This window comes from Copadichromis virginalis, linkage group LG14 (assembly GCF_057382275.1).
Source record: "Copadichromis virginalis isolate Kocher_CV1m ecotype Utaka linkage group LG14, C_Virginalis_male_GT1.1, whole genome shotgun sequence".
In the NCBI taxonomy this organism is placed as follows: domain Eukaryota; kingdom Metazoa; phylum Chordata; class Actinopteri; order Cichliformes; family Cichlidae; genus Copadichromis; species Copadichromis virginalis.
This window is the reverse complement of record NC_140631.1, coordinates 14,901,782-14,919,507: the sequence shown is the minus strand read 5'-3', so window position 1 is coordinate 14,919,507 and position 17,726 is coordinate 14,901,782. Positions and strand designations below refer to the sequence as shown.

The 17,726-nt window shown below is 42.4% G+C and overlaps 1 protein-coding gene across 1 annotated transcript; it reads right to left on the bottom strand.

Annotated features, from left to right (window-relative positions):
* Positions 1-374: 374 nt before the first annotated feature.
* Positions 375-17,314, bottom strand: ypel2b (yippee-like 2b). Its single transcript, XM_085479398.1, has 5 exons — positions 16,761-17,314; positions 8,970-9,201; positions 8,276-8,319; positions 7,806-7,914; positions 375-2,946 (listed from the first exon to the last, which is right to left on the bottom strand). The coding sequence occupies exons 2-5, from the start codon at positions 9,084-9,086 to the stop codon at positions 2,857-2,859; spliced, it is 360 nt and encodes a 119-aa protein (XP_085335524.1). The 5' UTR covers positions 9,087-9,201; positions 16,761-17,314; the 3' UTR covers positions 375-2,856.
* Between the last annotated feature and the right edge of the window lie 412 nt (positions 17,315-17,726).

The window sequence follows — 17,726 nt, the reverse complement described above, 5'->3', positions numbered from 1 at the left end:
TGTCCAGCAGCTGAACTCCTCAGTTCCAAGACTGTTGCTAAAAGAAGAGTGGTTGCTACGTAGTGGTAAAAAAGGCCTTTTTCCAACTTATTAGAGACGTGTTGCTGCCATCAAATTGAAAGCGAGCTTGCTTTTTTCCTAAAATGGTACATTTTCTCACTTCAAACCTAGATTTTCTATGTTAGATTGTGAATAAAACATGGGTTTACGAGAGCAATGTGTTCTGTTTCTACAGCATCCCAAACTTTTTAGAATCGGGCTTGTACGTATGTGCTATCCTCAAGGTTATCTCACATTTGTCCGAACACTTCAAACTCAGTTGCTGGAGTGGGCGAGGTAGCGCGAGAAGACAAAAACACAACGACCCTTACAGATACCGTGATGCATTTTATTAGATGAAGATCCAATGATATATAGTCAACATCAGCATCCTCCTTTAAAAAAGACATTAAAATTGAAACATTTTCAGTAAAAAAAGTAGTATCGTACAGCCAATGTGGGGTACCAGAGAGAAAGCATGACATGACCTAAATCATATTCATTCATCATCGTAAGGATCATAGATAAAACACAATACATTAACACTGTTTACAATCTGTAACACAGAGGTTGACATGAATGATGAATACAGTAAATAGAATATATTCATATATTAAGATCTGTTTACAAAATCAAAGTAATGCATGTATGTATATTATATATATCACAGAGAAAGGATATCCACAACCTTGGCTTTCAGCTATATGCACACCCCTTGTTATGCAACACTTTGCCCAAGCAAAATGAAATCTTTTGTTTGGTCAATTTATTGTTAATGGGTGGGTTCTTTGGTAGTGCTGGGTTTTTAACGCTGCAGCCTCAGACTGAGCGGTGAGAGTTACCGACGAGAGTTAACCGTTAAGGTTTGGTTGTAACTGAAAAGGACTCTTCACCTACGGGGAAACTTCTAGAGCAATGTTCGCAGGAAACTGTGTCTGTGACAAAACAGAGCAACTCATTTTTACTTTTCTAAACCAGGATCACATTTAATCTGCGATACATCTCACAGCTCAAACGGACTGAGATGAAGCTGACTAGGTGTCAAGTTACAGCACAAGGTTTAATTGGAACTTTAATATGCACAAAATGCTGTTTTTCACCAAAAAATAAAAAACAAACATCATGAGGATCTCTAGCACAAAACTAGTCAGAAAACTTTATACCGTGCATGCATTAACAGTGCATTTGCATGGGATGGAGGCAGCTGTAATGGATTCTCTCATTTGAAAACAATACATTTCCATCGGAGAATAACACACCTAGCTCGTTTTGTAGGATGCTGGCCTTAGCAAAGAAAAGTTAGCATCAATGAACCTGAGCAACGCTTTCCAGTAAGGTTACCTCGCACTGTGATTAATCCAAGACCCTTAGTGGATGAGGAGTATTTAGTAAGCTAGGTAGATCATGTGTCGGCGCATTTAGGAAAAAAAGTGAATCTCATACATTGCTTCAAAATGTTACCCATTAGTTTCTCCTTTTTTAAACAAGGGACAGTTAGTTAACGATCAGGGTAACAGCAGTTAAACAGCAGTCATCCCAGACTGAAAGAGAGCCTTTGAGCGATGACTGAAAATCTGCAGTCATGTATAACTCGGTTAAAAGTATATTTTCATGTTCTCTTGACACATGAAACCAGTTGCTCTCTAACCACTGGCTGGTTGGCTTCTTCAAATGTGTTTGCATCTGACTGATCGCCTCATCACCTTTGCTCTTCCTCTAAGCAGCAGAAAGATGCTCACAGTGTTTGCAAATCTTTTAGGAACTCTGGCCAAAGGTGCTGACCTGAGACATGCCTACGTTTTGCAATTCAGTCTGGTCCTGTAACAAAGGTGGTCTCAGCGATGGGTCCGCGGACACCAGACGAGCTTGGGGGAACGATCAGCAGATCGCTTTACACGACTTTGGTGTATTGAAGGATGAATAAAACCCGGGAGAGCTGCTTTGCTGCTGTGAGGGCAAATTCCTATGAGGTTTTGGAACAAGCTGGTGGCTGTCCATCTCTATCTCTCTTCCACATTCGGCTCACCCTGATCGTCCTGAGCTGCATCACTGGCATGACATGGAGTGGATCCCAGCCAGAAACCATCAGAGCCTCAACATAAATGGATCAGGACCCTTCCCTCTCCCACTATTTGGAGTGAGAGGCCCAGTGGGTAGCAATCTCTACCCCCTCATCCCCAACTCAGCGCCCCATGTGCTAGGGCCTCCGTGCCAAGCCTTAGCGCCAGGCCTCATCAATGGCCCAGCTGGCATGGCCCCGATCAGCTGGATTTGCTATAATCATATTAGGTCATCTCTTTTACGTCGGGGACGGAGTGGACGTTCGTCAGCTCCTCATTCAAGGCCATCGAACGCCTGAAGGCTGGGCCACCCGGTCTCGTTCTGGCTAAATTTCCCGTTAACAAATGGTTTTAAAGTCATTATTAGACAAGGTACAATACTTCACACAGTGGAGACGTCTCCTAGCAGGTATAGAGGGAGTGCGGCTGTCTTTTTTAAAGGCTCAGAAAAAGAAATTAGACATCTTGCCTCGTATACTGTTGCTGGCCAGTCACCTAGTCCTGCTAGCTGCGTACAAGCCTGCCTAGTCCGTCTCTCTGTCAAACTGGGATGTCTGGGACTTTGACGCGTGTGTTTTTGTGTGTGTACATCGAGAGGTGTGATAGGGAGGGATGGGTAGTAAGTTACAAAGGTTAATGGTAAATCAGCCAAACCAAAGTCACACACTCACCCACCACACACGACCCCGCTCCCACCCTCTACCCAGTCCCTCCCCTCCTCCTCCTCCGCTGCGGTTGTCACCCGGCTGCTCGCCCCTCAGTCCCAGCCGTTGTCCTTGATCATGTGGGCCAGCTCGATGATGAATTTGCCCTCTTTATACTTTTGACTGCTCTCAAAAGCATGTTCCTGGAGGGAGTGGCAGAGGACAAAAGACAAGAGAGGCTGCGTTTATTTCAAATGTAACAGCATGTATATGGAGATTAGGCTAATGCAGTCTTTTCAGTTCTGTGCAAAAATCCTGGCCTGTCTCTGCTCCTGGCTCCGGGGAAGCTGGTTATATAACAATCAGTCACTAAACACTGCAGAGGAGCCTGCAGATCCAAAACCCTGACCAGACTGCACTGTCATGCCTTACATTGGCAGGACTGAGTCTCTAAGCAGTAGAGACACCAAATGAACACAGGCTGCAGCCAATGCAGGGCAAACTCTGCAAGCTAAAGCTTGCTTTTCCTCGCTTGGGTGTGTGATCCAAAATTCCTCAGGAAAATATGAATGGATTTAGAAAAAGTACCAGAGTACAAGTCTTAGCTACATAGATTATTAGTGGCTTGCAGTGTTGGTAAGCTAAGTAAACACACAAACGTGTATGTAACTGTGCAGCTCATTCTTCCTCTGCCATTATCCAGTTCACTGACTCTTTGCTGACTGATCCTTTTATCATTCAAAAAGGAAGTCTGCATGCTTGGGCTAGCTTACTGAAATGCTTGGAACTCGGCCAAAAAGAGTCCAGAAATGGCAAAAAGATTTGAGCCAGATAAATGCTTAAGGTCTCAGCCAATGGCTATTGTGGTACAGTGGGTTATCTACCACTGTCCAGTCCGCATGCCAAAGTATCCTTGGGCAACATACTGAATAGAAATGCTGCATGAATGTGTGACTGAGAGATTGAATGGGTCAATGACATTTGTAGTAGAAAGACTGTCTGAGTGCTCTCCAGAGTAGAAAGGCAGTATGTAAGCCTAAATTTTCAAACTGGCAATGGCCAATTGGGGAAGTTGGGGAAAAATTAGCATTCCCTGACTGGTTACATGAGGTTGATGTCTGTTGCTATGGAAACACTTGCTAGATTGGTCGCTAGTCTAGCTAATGAGTGATCAGCCACTCCCTTGACAAGTGGTTGAGGGAGGCTTGGATAGACACTGCAAACACTCTCCAAGTGACAGTGAAACTGTGAAAGAGAACGTCCATCTTCAACTGGCAAAGAAGCTGAACGTTCTCTGTTTCCAGTTCAGATTGCACTTTGCATTTCACTACCACTCCGTGGCAAGTTAGCAATGTTTGCAGACAAATCGGCATCTTCCATGCAAACGACAGGCGGCCAAAGCAAGAAGAGGATTTCTGATACAGCCCCCTTTTTTTCGAACAAGTTCACCAAGCAACAGCAACCAAACTCCAGCGACCACTCAGCAATCGGTTTGCCAACCAGTCATCAACCAGTGGGGATCTATGACCTAGATCTTGGCTAATTTCTCTATTGGATAAGCTACCAGTTTGTAAGTACATACTAATGGCATTTGCATCATTCTCAACTGTACACTGAAACAGCTTCTTCCCTTGGACAATTCCGACTGTCACCAAACACTATCCACCCACACCCCACCTCACCAATCTGAGCCATGGGCTGAGTATCCTTCATCATTCAGGCCCATAACATACACACTCTAGTCAGACCAAGCCATTTGCACTACTCCCAAGCCCTTTGTTCTCCATTGTGTGCCTTTTCTAGTGTGTGCTTCTGTCTTAATGTCTAAAATGACATTTATTATAGTCTTTTATTTTACTTCATTTGCTTAAAATTAGTGAGGCCATTGCAAACATGTTGACATCACTGAAGGCATGTCTCAATCAGCCATTGATGAAATCCTTTTAGCACAGCTCTTATTTTGAAAAGTATGGAAAGCTGTTTTTATCCATCTGATGTTCCAAAGAAAGAGTTGATTATTGTTAAACGTGTCACAAAACAGTAATATTCTGCTTTCTGTGCAGGACATTCACTCACTGTGAGACCCTCTGAGTTGTGTCACGGTGTAGGCCGATACAAATGTTCTTTTACGATCGCCTGTACCTTGTTTTGTCTTTGGCTATTTTGGTTCAGACCTGCAGAGGCATGCTATCAGATTTCTCGGTGTAGAAGTGCAGTAGGTCAAGCCTCTCAATAGAACTTTGAACACTGCAGAAAATCTACACTGCTGCCGGCAAAGGATATTAATGGAAGCTCTCCTTTAAGCCCCATCTAGTGCCTGCACGCTTTTGCATACATGTGACCTCTGTTTTCTCTGCCTTGTGAGGTCCTGACAGGAATAGAAACTACTGAGAGATGGAGCTACTTCTGTAGCTGGTATACCAGGTGTTTAACATGTGCCATAAGGAGGGTACTTTTTTAGGCGGAGAGGTTAAAGAATAAGGTCTAAGGTTATAGAGGTAGTCGTGAATGTTAAAGTTAGAGGTTAAGCAAAGAGTTCTGGTCAATGGACCTTTCTCAGAAAAAGGATACTGCGTGCACATGTTTGGTTGAACTCTTCAGGGATGTAGCCACATGCCCTATAATGTAAACTCTCACTTCCAGGGTTCACCATGGACAAATGCACATGCTCTGTTGACATACGAAGACTGCTAACGTGTGGATCCTGTTTAGGTTCTCACTGACATGTGACCTAAAAAACTGCCTGTCCTAAAAACATACCGCACATGTATTTTGACATACAATATCACTGCTTTACAGACGCTTCAACTCTACATGTGTTTTAAACTCAAAAACGGTTCCAATCAAATCTGAGTCTATTTTAAACTAGATAAAAGATTCCTAAAGAAACTACTTTTCCATGTAAAGCTTCTGTTTGATTAACAAAGGGGAAAAGTCTTCTGTTGAACCATCAACAACCCAGACTTCTATTAAAGTCCTATACTCCGAACCTTCAAGGGGCAATGCTTTTGCTTCTTTTTATGACGTGAACATTAACTGCACAGTGTAGTGGTTACAGAATAATGACATCTTCAGTGTTTAGGCCTGTTGCCTCCAATTCTTGATGTCATTATGTAAGACCGTTAGCCACTGAGGAAAATAAAGGCTCGATTGTGCAACCAAAACAAAAAGAAGAGAACTTTGTGTTTGTGTTTCCTAGCAGAGCTATTGGTAGATTTTCCAGGTAGCTGGATGCTGGAACAGCCGGAGTAAATGTGGAAACTCTATTGAGGATAAGAAGGAAAAAAAACTCTGGAAAGTTCAAAAGTGACGTTCAGCTGTTTTGGTTTTTTTGGTACCCAAGTCACATTTATTTAAAGATACAGTCAGTTAAGTTTTTGAGCTTATTTAATAGATTAAAAAATGTTGGAATAATAACTATAAATCAATCGGTGAGTAAATAAAGAAACTGATGCATTCACATAGACACGGAAATAATCCAATAAAAGCACACAGAAGTGCATGCTGGATTGTATGACCATTGTTGTACCACCATCTTGAATACAGTGTCTACAGTGGCCTAATCCTGTTTTATGTATGTGGCTTTTAATTTATAGATCACAAATAGCTCCTTCAAACTATTTATGTCCATTTCACATTTGTATTTGCACGCTTTCATCATCTCTTTCTCATTATTTTTTCTCCTCCCTCATTTCCACATCATCCTCATCTCGTGAACTGAAGTCAGGGTTTTAATACACGAAAGCCTGCATTAAGATGCTTACTTATTCCCAACATTGACACAATTACTTATCGTCAGGAGATTAGACATTCAAACCTCCCATCTCCGGACAGCTGACAATGAGCCAAGCTAGCTAAACAACAACAGCTGGTTATAATTTAACATTATCCCAGCTCAAGTTAAGCTCAGATGCCCTAAAAATGACACCTGAACTCAGGTAAAGTTTGATTACATTCTTTAAACAGAGTTTATTAAAGTCAAACAATGTTAGCTCCTCTGCAAAGAAAGTTTCACTAATGCTGGCTAACAGCAGTTAAGAGAAGCTAATAGGGGCTAACAGAGGCTAACATGAGCTAAAGACGGCAAAAACAGCAGCCTTACAGACAGAAAGGTTTAGGATATCAGCCAATAACTCAACTCGGTATCACTGTCGTTGGTCAGAAGTAGTCAAAGTTTTACAGCCTATTAAAGAGTAAACAGAGGTAAACCCCTGGCATATTGAGAACTGAGGCAAAAAGTGACAGCCTATACTCACTACATACAGTATGAATGGTGGCTAAACTAGGTTTCCCCACAGTGGCCACCATAGCTAGGATTATGCACTTGAATTGGGAAGTCTTCTAGACTTATTAACTGCTCGAATGGTTTTAAATTCCAGATCACATTTTACTATACAATCATACAGCATTTAAACTACCTCACATCCGTGGCCAATTTAGAATCAGTAATTACCACAACATTCATGCCTTTGGACTGTGGTAGGAAATTGGGAGTAAATCAATGCAGGCTACGGGAGAAAATGCAAACTTCATACAGAAAGAACTCACAAACGTAGAGGTCTGAACCAGGAGAGCAGTGCTAACCATCGCACCAACCAAGTCCACAGTCTCTCTTTTTATAGCAAAATCTAAAACCTTCCACCTGTTTGTTTTCTGTTTTTCCTGAGTTTGTTTTTCTATTGCGAAACATCAGACACACACAACCTGGCATTATATCCACATTATGTAACAGAGTGTGTCCATTTATCGGTGTAATGCAAGGCTGTTTTATAACAAAAATTGAATGCAATCTTATTCATTCAATATGCTGCCTGGTAGTTTAATTGACTGCATGATAATTTATTGTACTTTTAGTCCTTATATCAATGTGTCAATATGTTTCCCTCAGATCTGTAGTAAAATCAGATTAGAAAGAGGTATAAAATACAGAAAGAACCAAATTATACCCCAGTAATTAACTGGAGTCTAAATATAATTAGGGTACAAATAAAATAAGAGTACGCTATAATAACAAACTCTCAGCTTGTCGCCCCTAAACTTGGATGTGGTTTGTGGTACTTACGTATTTCCAGCCAAGGGTCGTTTTGCAGTTCTCACAGTAGATATCTGCTACAGCGTGCAGGCCCGTGAGCAGAACTCTCTCCTCTGCAGGGCCACACCCAACATTTACCCTGAGAGAAAGAGACAAAGCAAAGACAAAGAGAAAATATTTTAAAAAAGAAGTGTGAAAGATGTTGTGCATAATGTGCACAGAGGGTGTTGCACAGAGGGTGCACTGGCAGGCCACCAGGCTTTGCAGCAGCATCATTTTCACACTCAATTCAGCCAGTAATAACACCGCTCTGAGGCACAAACTGGAACTATCTACACTGGGGCCTTAAAAAACAAAAACAAACACACCCCAATATTAACCTGGCACATCATCTGCTTCCTGTTCAAGTCCAGCATGCAGGTTTCCTGCGACGCCTTGTGCCTACAGGTAGACTGAAATGCAACAAGAGCACTGGCTTTTATTCCTAAATCAATACTCACACTGAGTTGAACAGGTAGGCTCTGCCCTGGCTGCCCTGGAACGACTGCAGAGGCAAGATGAGACAAAAATGAGAAGACTGAGAAAAATCCACTAGTCCATACAGTGCAATAACTCTGTAAGATTATATAAGCATGCTATTATACTGCAATAGTGCTCGTATGTCATGGAAGAGCTTATATTAAAGCCTGTGTGGTCTGTTTATTACTGATAACATCGTGGTTGACTGCTGTTTTAATAGGCCTACCTTTACCTGGCTTTTATTTACAGTAAGGCCAAAGCTCGCACTGACGCGCCAAATTAAACATATTTAATTCAGCCAGCTGTGTTACGACAGGCAGAAGGCCTTAGTACACAGGTGAGCATGTTTCCGTAATCACACATGGAAAAAGTGATAACACATTCATAATCCAATTCACTAACCAGCTTATAACCTAATCCATAACCTAATCCGCCCACAGGCAATAGTGAGGTGGTGGCTGACACAAGCGTACAGGTGTTCAGCCTGCTGTTTATTTTCATCCTTTCTTCCTGTTTTATGCTTTTTCAGTACTTGTCCTTTTAAGTGCTGTTAAACAATCGTCTTTATTTCTGTGTAACTGAAGTAAAACAGTAAATAATCTGAATCTACCTGCAATAATTAGCTGCCTGAATGGCAGCACAGGGCGCAATCACGCCACTGTTGCCGTTGGATACCTTTGAGATGAGCTCGTCGTGGTTGGCTAGGTGAGCTCGGCAGTGGATGCAGCTGTAGGTCCGGTGGCAGCTCGGCAGGTACGCCTGGAAGGTCTTGGAGCGCGTCATCCTGACCATGGGCGGGGTTGGCGGGCGGTGCAAGAAGGGACTGCCAGCCCAGGTCGGCTCACAGGGGAAGCACCGCAACACACAGGTGAGGGCCGTGGTGGGCGGTGGGTCGGGAGGTGAACACCTGAGCGCAGAGAGGTGATAAAAGTGCAACTACTGATGACATGCGACTGTAACAGCTGCCTCCTCAATCCCAACCTACAGGTGCATAAGTGCTGATGGGAATAAAGTGATCACTGCTCTGCGGGTTGAGAGAATTCTCCAGCTGGGTCGCATCTGTGAAACTCATAAAACCTGAAAAAGCTATGGTGGGACAAGACAGTGTGCATTATTAATGACCTGAGGAACCCTTAGTGGTCGTTTGAGCCACCAAAGCAGGGACAAAGACTCATTTTGGTAAATATTTGATAACGTGTTACTGTAAGCCATTTATTACCTTGTTTGAAGGCAGTTTTCGGATGAAGCTTGGCTTTTCTACTACAGGACTTTTTAGGAAAACATCTGCTGACTGGTGAAATCAGATATGTTACTGCTTAATGACCTGTCTGAATTAAAAAATGCTTATAGAAGAGGCACACGGCTGTCCAATATGTACCAACGGGCCTGCAGGACAGTGACTGACCATGATACAAGCACACAGTAAACACTAGTATCCATACTGAGTATAATGAATATTTATAATTATATATTTCACTGCCCCAGCCTGTGTCCCTGCCTCTGCAAAATTATTTATAGTCCCCATCTGATTTTAGCATTGCATCGTGAAACAGTCCACAGCACAAACAACAATCATATTAGAGGATGACTTTCACGTTCAGCGTTCACAATCCCATCACAGCAGACATGACAATGCCCGGTGCAGGATGATCCCCAAAACTACTTTTCACTAAAAAAAGAGAAACAAAAAGGGGCTGATTCAGAAAACTCACTAACAATGTTAGAAATACTCCTACTGCCTGATTGCTGACAGAAGAATTACCCACAAAAGATGAAAAGCAGCTGTGGACCAGGGCTGCTGACTTTGCCAGTAATGCAGCAGCTGCTGATAGAGAGGAGCAGCCACACGCCTTAGTGAAAAAGATCCACCCCAACCTGACCGTCATTCACTGCATCAATCACAAGGCTGAACTTGAAGTCCACGAAGGTGCAAAAAGTGTTACAGGGCTGAGCCCCTTTCACACATTTATCGACTCTCAGACTGAAAGTCTGGTGTTAAGCTCAATAAATAAAGACAGTCGCCTCATTCTCAGCACGAGTGTGGGTAAAAGAGGGGCCACGAGCTGCAGATGATGCAAAAATGCCTTAATCGAAGCAGAATGTTTATTTATTATTTGTTTAAACTGACAGTATTTTGTGCTGTTCAGCTTATTTCAGATTAAATAGTGATGTTAAGTGCAAATGGGATTTAATTCTGTTACACTGTTTGTATTATTAGGTTTGAATGTGTCACCTGTGTCTGGAGAGGGATGCATAGACTGAGACTACTGCGCATACTAATTTAATTTTAAAAATACGTTATAATATACTCAATATGCATACTTGAGTGTACTTGTCATCACTCGCAGCCTGGACCCAATTCAGGGGCCACAACCTTTGAAGGACTCGAGGCTCCTGCTGCCTAGCAACGTAAAGCAAAACGTCTGTCCAAGACTAGAGACATCTTGGACAGAAGTGGTGGAGAGAGGAGAAAATGCTTGTCTTACTATTATATTTGATACATTTGGCTTTTTGAGACTTCAGACTAAAAAACCCAAAATAAGTTGCAACATTTATTTTTTGAGCAATAAAATGAAAAGAAATGACCAGATATAGCAAATATTATACAAATTAAAACACATATATGCAAATTAATATTGAATTTGCATACAAGAATTCAGTAAACACTCTATTTTCAAAAATATTGGAATTTTCTAGTAATTATTTAATGGTTCGAACTATATTTTCATGTCTATTTAAGCTTAATTTATAACAGTATGTTTGCACTGAAGCACCGCAGCAATTTCCTAATGTTGTAAACCCGCTCAACATTTGGCAATAAAACCCTTTCTGATTCTGATTCTGATAAAGAACCGTTTTGTTTTGTTGTTATAGGAGAAAATTAAGCTGTTTCATTGTTACATGATGTACCTGAGGCTGAGAGAAGTTTAAACTCAGGCTCTGTGAGGCTGCTTTTACAGCAGTGCTAAATGCTAATTTCAGATGACTAACATCCGAATGTTTAGAAGTGCTAGGTTATTTCTGCTGTAAAACCCGTCTCAGATTTCAGGACTGCCTCGTGCTTTTCCTGTTTTCGATTGCAGGTCAGATGTCTGAAGATATCATAGAACAACAAATGTACAACATATATATCTTACAGGTATTCAGTACTAGTCATTAATAAAGCCACTTCTTCCCCACAGTTAACATGCAGTCAAAGCCTGACTCCAGCTTTGCCAGTGCCCACAGGCAGCAGCAGTCCTTGCTCGCTCTCTGAGGCTGCAGAGATAATCTGCTTAGCCAAGCACAACTGTGAGGACTGCGCTCTGCTCGCTCCATGATATCCAAATGGATCGAGGCCTTAAAATACTTCTGCTGGTGTGCCCTGGTGACTGAGAAGATTAGAGAGCTGACCCAGGAACCCATCCCAGGGGCTGAGGGGCAGAGAGGACAGGAGTGTGTTTAGACTAACTGTACAGGAAGAGCTCAATAGTTAGAGGCCTACCTTTTGATGCAGTAATAATCTTTGAGGTTTTATTGCTTAATGCAACGTTAATTGTGATTTCAGCACTGCAGCTCTGCTGCAAAACAAACCCTATCAATCCCAAAAGCAATCTTGTTTTATTCCCCTGTGCTGCTTAACACCTCCATAACAATATGCAACTTTCACAGTCTCCCCTTTAACTACTATCCTTTCTATGGGTTATTGAACGCAATCCTTTTTTTTAGTTGTTCACCTTTACAATCTGTCTCTATGTCTCCACGCTTTCCTGTCTGTCTTTACCCAACCATCTGGAAAAACGAATAAAATAGTGATTGGGAACAGGAGGCCTCTGTGAACTGAGGACACACAAAATAACGAGCTGAGAGTGAGAGAGGCGCCTCTTTACGTTGCTGCTCTGCAATATGATTGTTTTTAGTGTCAGCGCGAGGCTGATAAAGGCTCGAGTGCTGATGGGAAGGACTGGGAGGGGGATATAAATAAATAAGGCAATGAGATGTGCCCTTGTTTTCTCTCCTCTGACACGATGCCAGCAGCGTGGGATTGGGGCACAAAGACACATTCAGTACAGTTGTCAGAGCTGACCCCTGACACACACACATACAGACTGATGTTTTACCCAAAGCACGTTTCATCCTCTCACAAAGTTTATGCATCATCCAGTCCTCCAACACTTGTTCAAAACGTTAAGTCCTGATGTACAGAATCAACAAATGGACACGGGTACAGATTATCCAACTGGAATGACTGCTGCACCCACAAACTCACGTTTGTTTGTTTTTACCATTTTCAAACCAAATTACAGACCAAATAATCAATCAATTAAGAAATTTTTCACAAAGCTGCCAGATTACAGCTGAGTAATTAGTCTTACGTAGGAGTGTAAGCTTCAACCTTGGGCTTCAAATTTAATTCCATTAAATTTAAGCTTCTGCTTTTAAGCCTCTGCAGCAGCATTTGTTGCAAATCACTCAGTCTGAAAGGACCAGCTGAATGCATGAAGTGAAAATATGATACATGGATCAGGTGCCAGAAAAAGGCTCTGTGGGATGCTGTTCCAGCTATTGTTGACGTATAGCACGCTATGATATTAAAGTGCCCTTGTGGGCTGATTTTTAGGGGCAGGATTATACAGGCAATGCTATGCATCTACTCATAGGCCATATTTAATCCACGTGGAGGTCTCTTTGTGTATAATCTCTCTGATGAAAGATCACTTAATGTCAGCCTTAACTGTGTACAAGTCCATGTCAGTGGCTTTAGATTGAAATCAGTGCAGTGACAGGAGGGGAATGTGCCAAGGCTGGAGTATTTGTAAAGCCTTCAGAAAATTACACCCACATTGTCTGGTTGAAGCTCACCAAATGTGAGATTTAGTTAGTTTCATTAGTTAAATAACCAACTTTTTTTTTTTTTTTACAATAGACAAAACAAGACTCTAGAGTCTACTACTGCTAGAGCCCAAACAGTACTTGCCTTTTTTTAGGGGGGGTTGAGATGCCTAGTTGGCAAGCCCCTGACAACCTCTGGCTGCTAGAGAAAAATATTTATTTCCCAACTGGTATTTCCCACATTGATGGTGCAGGCTCTGCACCAAAACCATCCCTGGGATTAACCTGGTTGCTAGCAGATTGCTACAGTTGCTGACTTGTCTGCAACCACTTGGTAAATAATGTTTGCGAAAGCTGAAGCGTGACACAAACTGGAAACGGACTGTTTGACTTCAAAGCTTCTGAAATGTGTTGGTAGCAGCAGTAAGGTTTTTTTGTCGCACTTTTCAGTCTTATTACGACTCAGCAAGTAGCTGAAGGCTGTTTGGAGACAAGCTGTTGTTTTTCATGCTAACTTAGGTGACCACAATCTGCTAGTGAGTCCCTGCGTAAGTCATGACTGGTTCAGAATTCGCGGTCGTTCCACTGGGTCATGTAACCTTCAAATAGCTACCCCAAGTGCTTAGCAGGCAGTTTGAATGTGTGCTGATTAAACAGACTTCTTTTTTAACTTCTTAAAACAGCATCTCAAACCTATCTGCTGCTATATTTCTATGGCGCAGCTAGCATATGTTGCTAACTTTTGGAACTATTGTGAGGCTCCATGATCCGCCACTAATGTAAAAAAAGAAAAAAAGATGTCCGTTCAGCAGCTAGTGCCGCAATCACAACCAATATCACCTAGCAACTACCAGAACCCACTCACCTGTTAGGAATAACCATTTTTCCCTAGCAATCAGTAGTTTCCCGGGAGTTGCTGACCAGTCTCTAGCCCTGTGTGACTGAGGCCTTATGTATTTATATTTAAAAGGTAAAATGATGTGGCCATTGTTTCAGACAAAGTGCATCCTCTACTAACCAGCGACTAGTACTAATTTACTATTTACTAATTATTTTACCTTTGGCTATAGTTCACATTTAATGTGTGTATGGAAGTAAGAGTATGCTTGAGAAGCTGGATAACCATACATCTGACTCTGTATTTTCATGTACTACACAAACACTTTTCTCATGTATGTTTTATCCAAACTGTGAAGCAATTTGTGCACTTTAAAAATGTGCTAAACAAAAAAACATATTATTATTAAAGACTAATTAATCATCTTTAAAAGACCAATAAACTGGAAATCTAATGAGCAGAAGAACTGAAATGATCCTAACCTCTATCAGATGTAGGAATTTGATGATTACAGTTTGGTAAAATTATAGAGACACAAGAGGGGTTTTAGAAGGCTTGGTTCGATTTTTTGTTTTCCTTTAATAAGTGAACCACAAGGCTGGAAACAAATTAAGCTGATATTGTCCTTTAACAGTGTCAGTGGCAGATGTTTGTGGTTTTGTGCTTACTAAATTAAATCTAGAGTATGGTGAAGGCTTTAAAACAGCTAAGATATTTTCTTATGGAGGAATGATGAATAATAAAAACATACAGAATACGTACAAAATAACCACACAGGAATACATCAAAGAGTGAAAGCAGGCACAAGCTGGAGAACCAAATTAAACAGATGAAAAAAAAGACGTAGTGAAGCTGTTCGAGGGGTTGAGAGTGACGGTGTTTGACATTTTCAAACAGCTTCCCAAAACAGAACAACACTCATGCTGGTGGGTGGACATGCTTGTAAGTCATTTTTGCAAAAGCAGCATTGTCTGCGGGATGCTGACGTTCAGAGAAACTGCTGACGCAAAATGTTTGCACTAATAAAACCTCTCTGGCAGGAAAAAAAACCAAAACAAAACAAATTGCATAAATGATCAGATGACTGGAAGAGCTGATCGCAGCCATCCAGACAGGCTCCGGTGGCGTAAATGTCAGAAAGAAAACCCAAGTTTATCTACTCCTTCATCTGACTCTATGCCTCTCTGATCCGCCACGGGTCGTTCGAGGTCACCGAGTTGTCCATTCTGGTCATTTCTGGGTGTCATCACAAAAGGCTACGTGCAGCGAGTCTCACCAGCCAAAAGGGCCCTTGTATCCAAACAAAAAAAACAACCTTTGTTATGTAACACACTGATGCTGCTGCTGCTGTCTTTGACAGTGATCGCGCAGGAGAAAACCAGAGGGGGGGGGGGGGGAAGCGATGCCAGGTGAAAATGACTTGGACAGAGAGTTGAAGGGAAGGGTGAAGAAAAAAGGGAAGAGGTGGTGTTGGATGATTCGCTGCTGCCCACGAGCTGCACCGTCACGATTTCTGTACTTTGTGTACTTTCATCTTGCTCTCCATTCACTGTTACACAGAGGCCACACAGCTTACAGCAGCATGACATCACTGACTACTCCCACCATCTCATTAAACCACATTGATGGAAGTGATGCTCCTGCTTCTCAGACTCTTACACATATGCATGCAGCTGCTCTCCTGCCCCTCTTTGGCTTGGTTTCATGTGCTTGATGTGTAGATGTTATTTCTAAAGCTCTTCCTGTAAGTCAAACCTGGCCAATTGCAGGCATAACACAATGTGCACAACTTTCGTCCGGGCAGGATCATCTTTCAAGGCCTGCAACTCTGACCCTCCTCTTCGATCCCTGGGTATCGAGCCCCCACAGAATCATTAGGGATGTGCGTGCGCACGCTGCAATGAAAATAGATCGCAAACAGTGGAAAACAAGGCTGTGCCTCGATATGGGGTTCCCGATCTTCATCTCCTCCGTATGAACTCTCGCGGACGTTATTTACTAGATTTCTGGGATTAACATGAGGCACCCCCCACCTGCAGGTGAGGCTCAGTCATGTGTGTCTCATCACCTGAGGTAACACCTAAGTAAAAACATGAGGGTTTACAGTGTGGATGTGTGTATGAATCAGGTCACAGGCAGTGGCGCACTTTATCTGGGGCATAACTTCAGCCACCACACAGAGCACAGATGGCGGGGATGCCTCGGCTCAGCAAGACTCTCTCACTCACTCACTCACACACACACACACACGCGCGCGCGCGCGCGCGCACACACACACACACACACACACACGCACACACACACACACACCGCCTTTAAAGCTTTAAAATCCGCAGTGACTTTAGCAGGTGATTGTCGTCAGCATGTGATCACGTGAGCGTACATTACACGATAACCCGCATCGATCACTGCTGACGTGCACCGCTACGGCCGGGGGCGCGCGCACGGGGATGATGGCGCAGACGTGCAGCAGTGCCACAACAAAAACAGCATGTGTCCTAATAATAAATAAAATACTAGATACTGTAGTAGATACTGTAACCACAGAGAGCAACTCTTCAGCATCCCGTCCGCAAAGCAAACAGGAAGAACAAACCTGCAACAGTTACCTAATGCACGTAAACAACGCAAGACATCATAAACTTTTCTTTTATATTGTCATTTTACAGCACGTGGGTCTGCAGTTAAAAGTTGACTTGGTTAAAGGCGTTGAGCATAAATAGGTCGATGCTTGAAATGGGTTAAGAGAGCAGTGTGAAAACCATAAGTAACAAATGCACCGGAGATGAAAAATAACGCAGACGAAATCATCTTACCTTTGAAAGGAAGAAAATGCGGGTCTCCTCCACGTAGCCTAGAAAATGTGGCACGTCCTCGTTTTTCCTCGTGGCAGTGCCAATCCTAAAACCTCTTTCGCATTCCTTCCCAGGCAAATTTCCTCTCCTCTCTGGCCCTGGCAAGTCCTGCAGAGACGCAATGTTTTGACGCGCAACGATGCCCAGCAGAGTTTAGAAAGCCACAGAGAGCAGTGGAACTTCCAGCCGGAGCGAGAGCATTCCCTCCTATCTACTTCCGTGTTCGCAGTAAACCGTTTTGATTTTACAGACTGAATTTATAAATGACGGGGATTCTTTAAATATATAGTTTTGTTTATATTTACTGTTATGTGCTTTAACAAAAGCGTTTTATAAGCCGCAACATGGAAAACTAGCTAAAAGGTATGCCGCATTTAGGGGAAAAACCTCCAACAGCATCCTTTCTTTTCTAAACACATTCACGGTTACTGTAAAACTTAGATGTTCTACTTATTTGCAGTGCAATTAGTAACATCCAAATTGCAAAACTGGAAAACACAAACTCTGAAAAAACGGGAATCATCTTGAGTTGATACTCTTGGTCCCAAATCACACTTGTTCTTAAGGCTTGATGAATAAATGACAGGCTTATCGGCCAATCAGTGAACAGATGAAGCATAGCAACACCGTGTTGATTGGTCAAGAGTAGAAACGATGAACCAATGATCTTTCCGGATTCTAACGGGGTTTTTTTTTCTAAATGAATTCTCTAGAAAGCAGTTCAGCTACCTGCAAATATTGTTTAATGAAGCTGCCTCGAGCAGGACAACACAGCGAAGGCATCACCTGTTCTTGTGAAAAAGTAGGAAATTATTATTTCAACATGTCCGGCATCATTAACTTTTTGCGACAGTAAAAACTTCTGACGTCGTTTTAGTTTGCAGCGCCACCTCCTGCCAGTTACATAAACTGTGACATAACACAACC

Excerpts from the sequence above, each read along its gene's own strand:
- ypel2b (XM_085479398.1), bottom strand. The coding sequence starts at position 9,086 with ATGGTCAGGATGACGCGCTCCAAGACCTTCCAGGCGTACCTGCCGAGC. Across the intron at positions 8,320-8,969 it reads ACGACGAGCTCATCTCAAAG|TCGTTCCAGGGCAGCCAGGG; the intron begins GTATCCAACGGC and ends TTGCCTCTGCAG. Across the intron at positions 2,947-7,805 it reads CGACCCTTGGCTGGAAATAC|GAACATGCTTTTGAGAGCAG; the intron begins GTAAGTACCACA and ends CACTCCCTCCAG.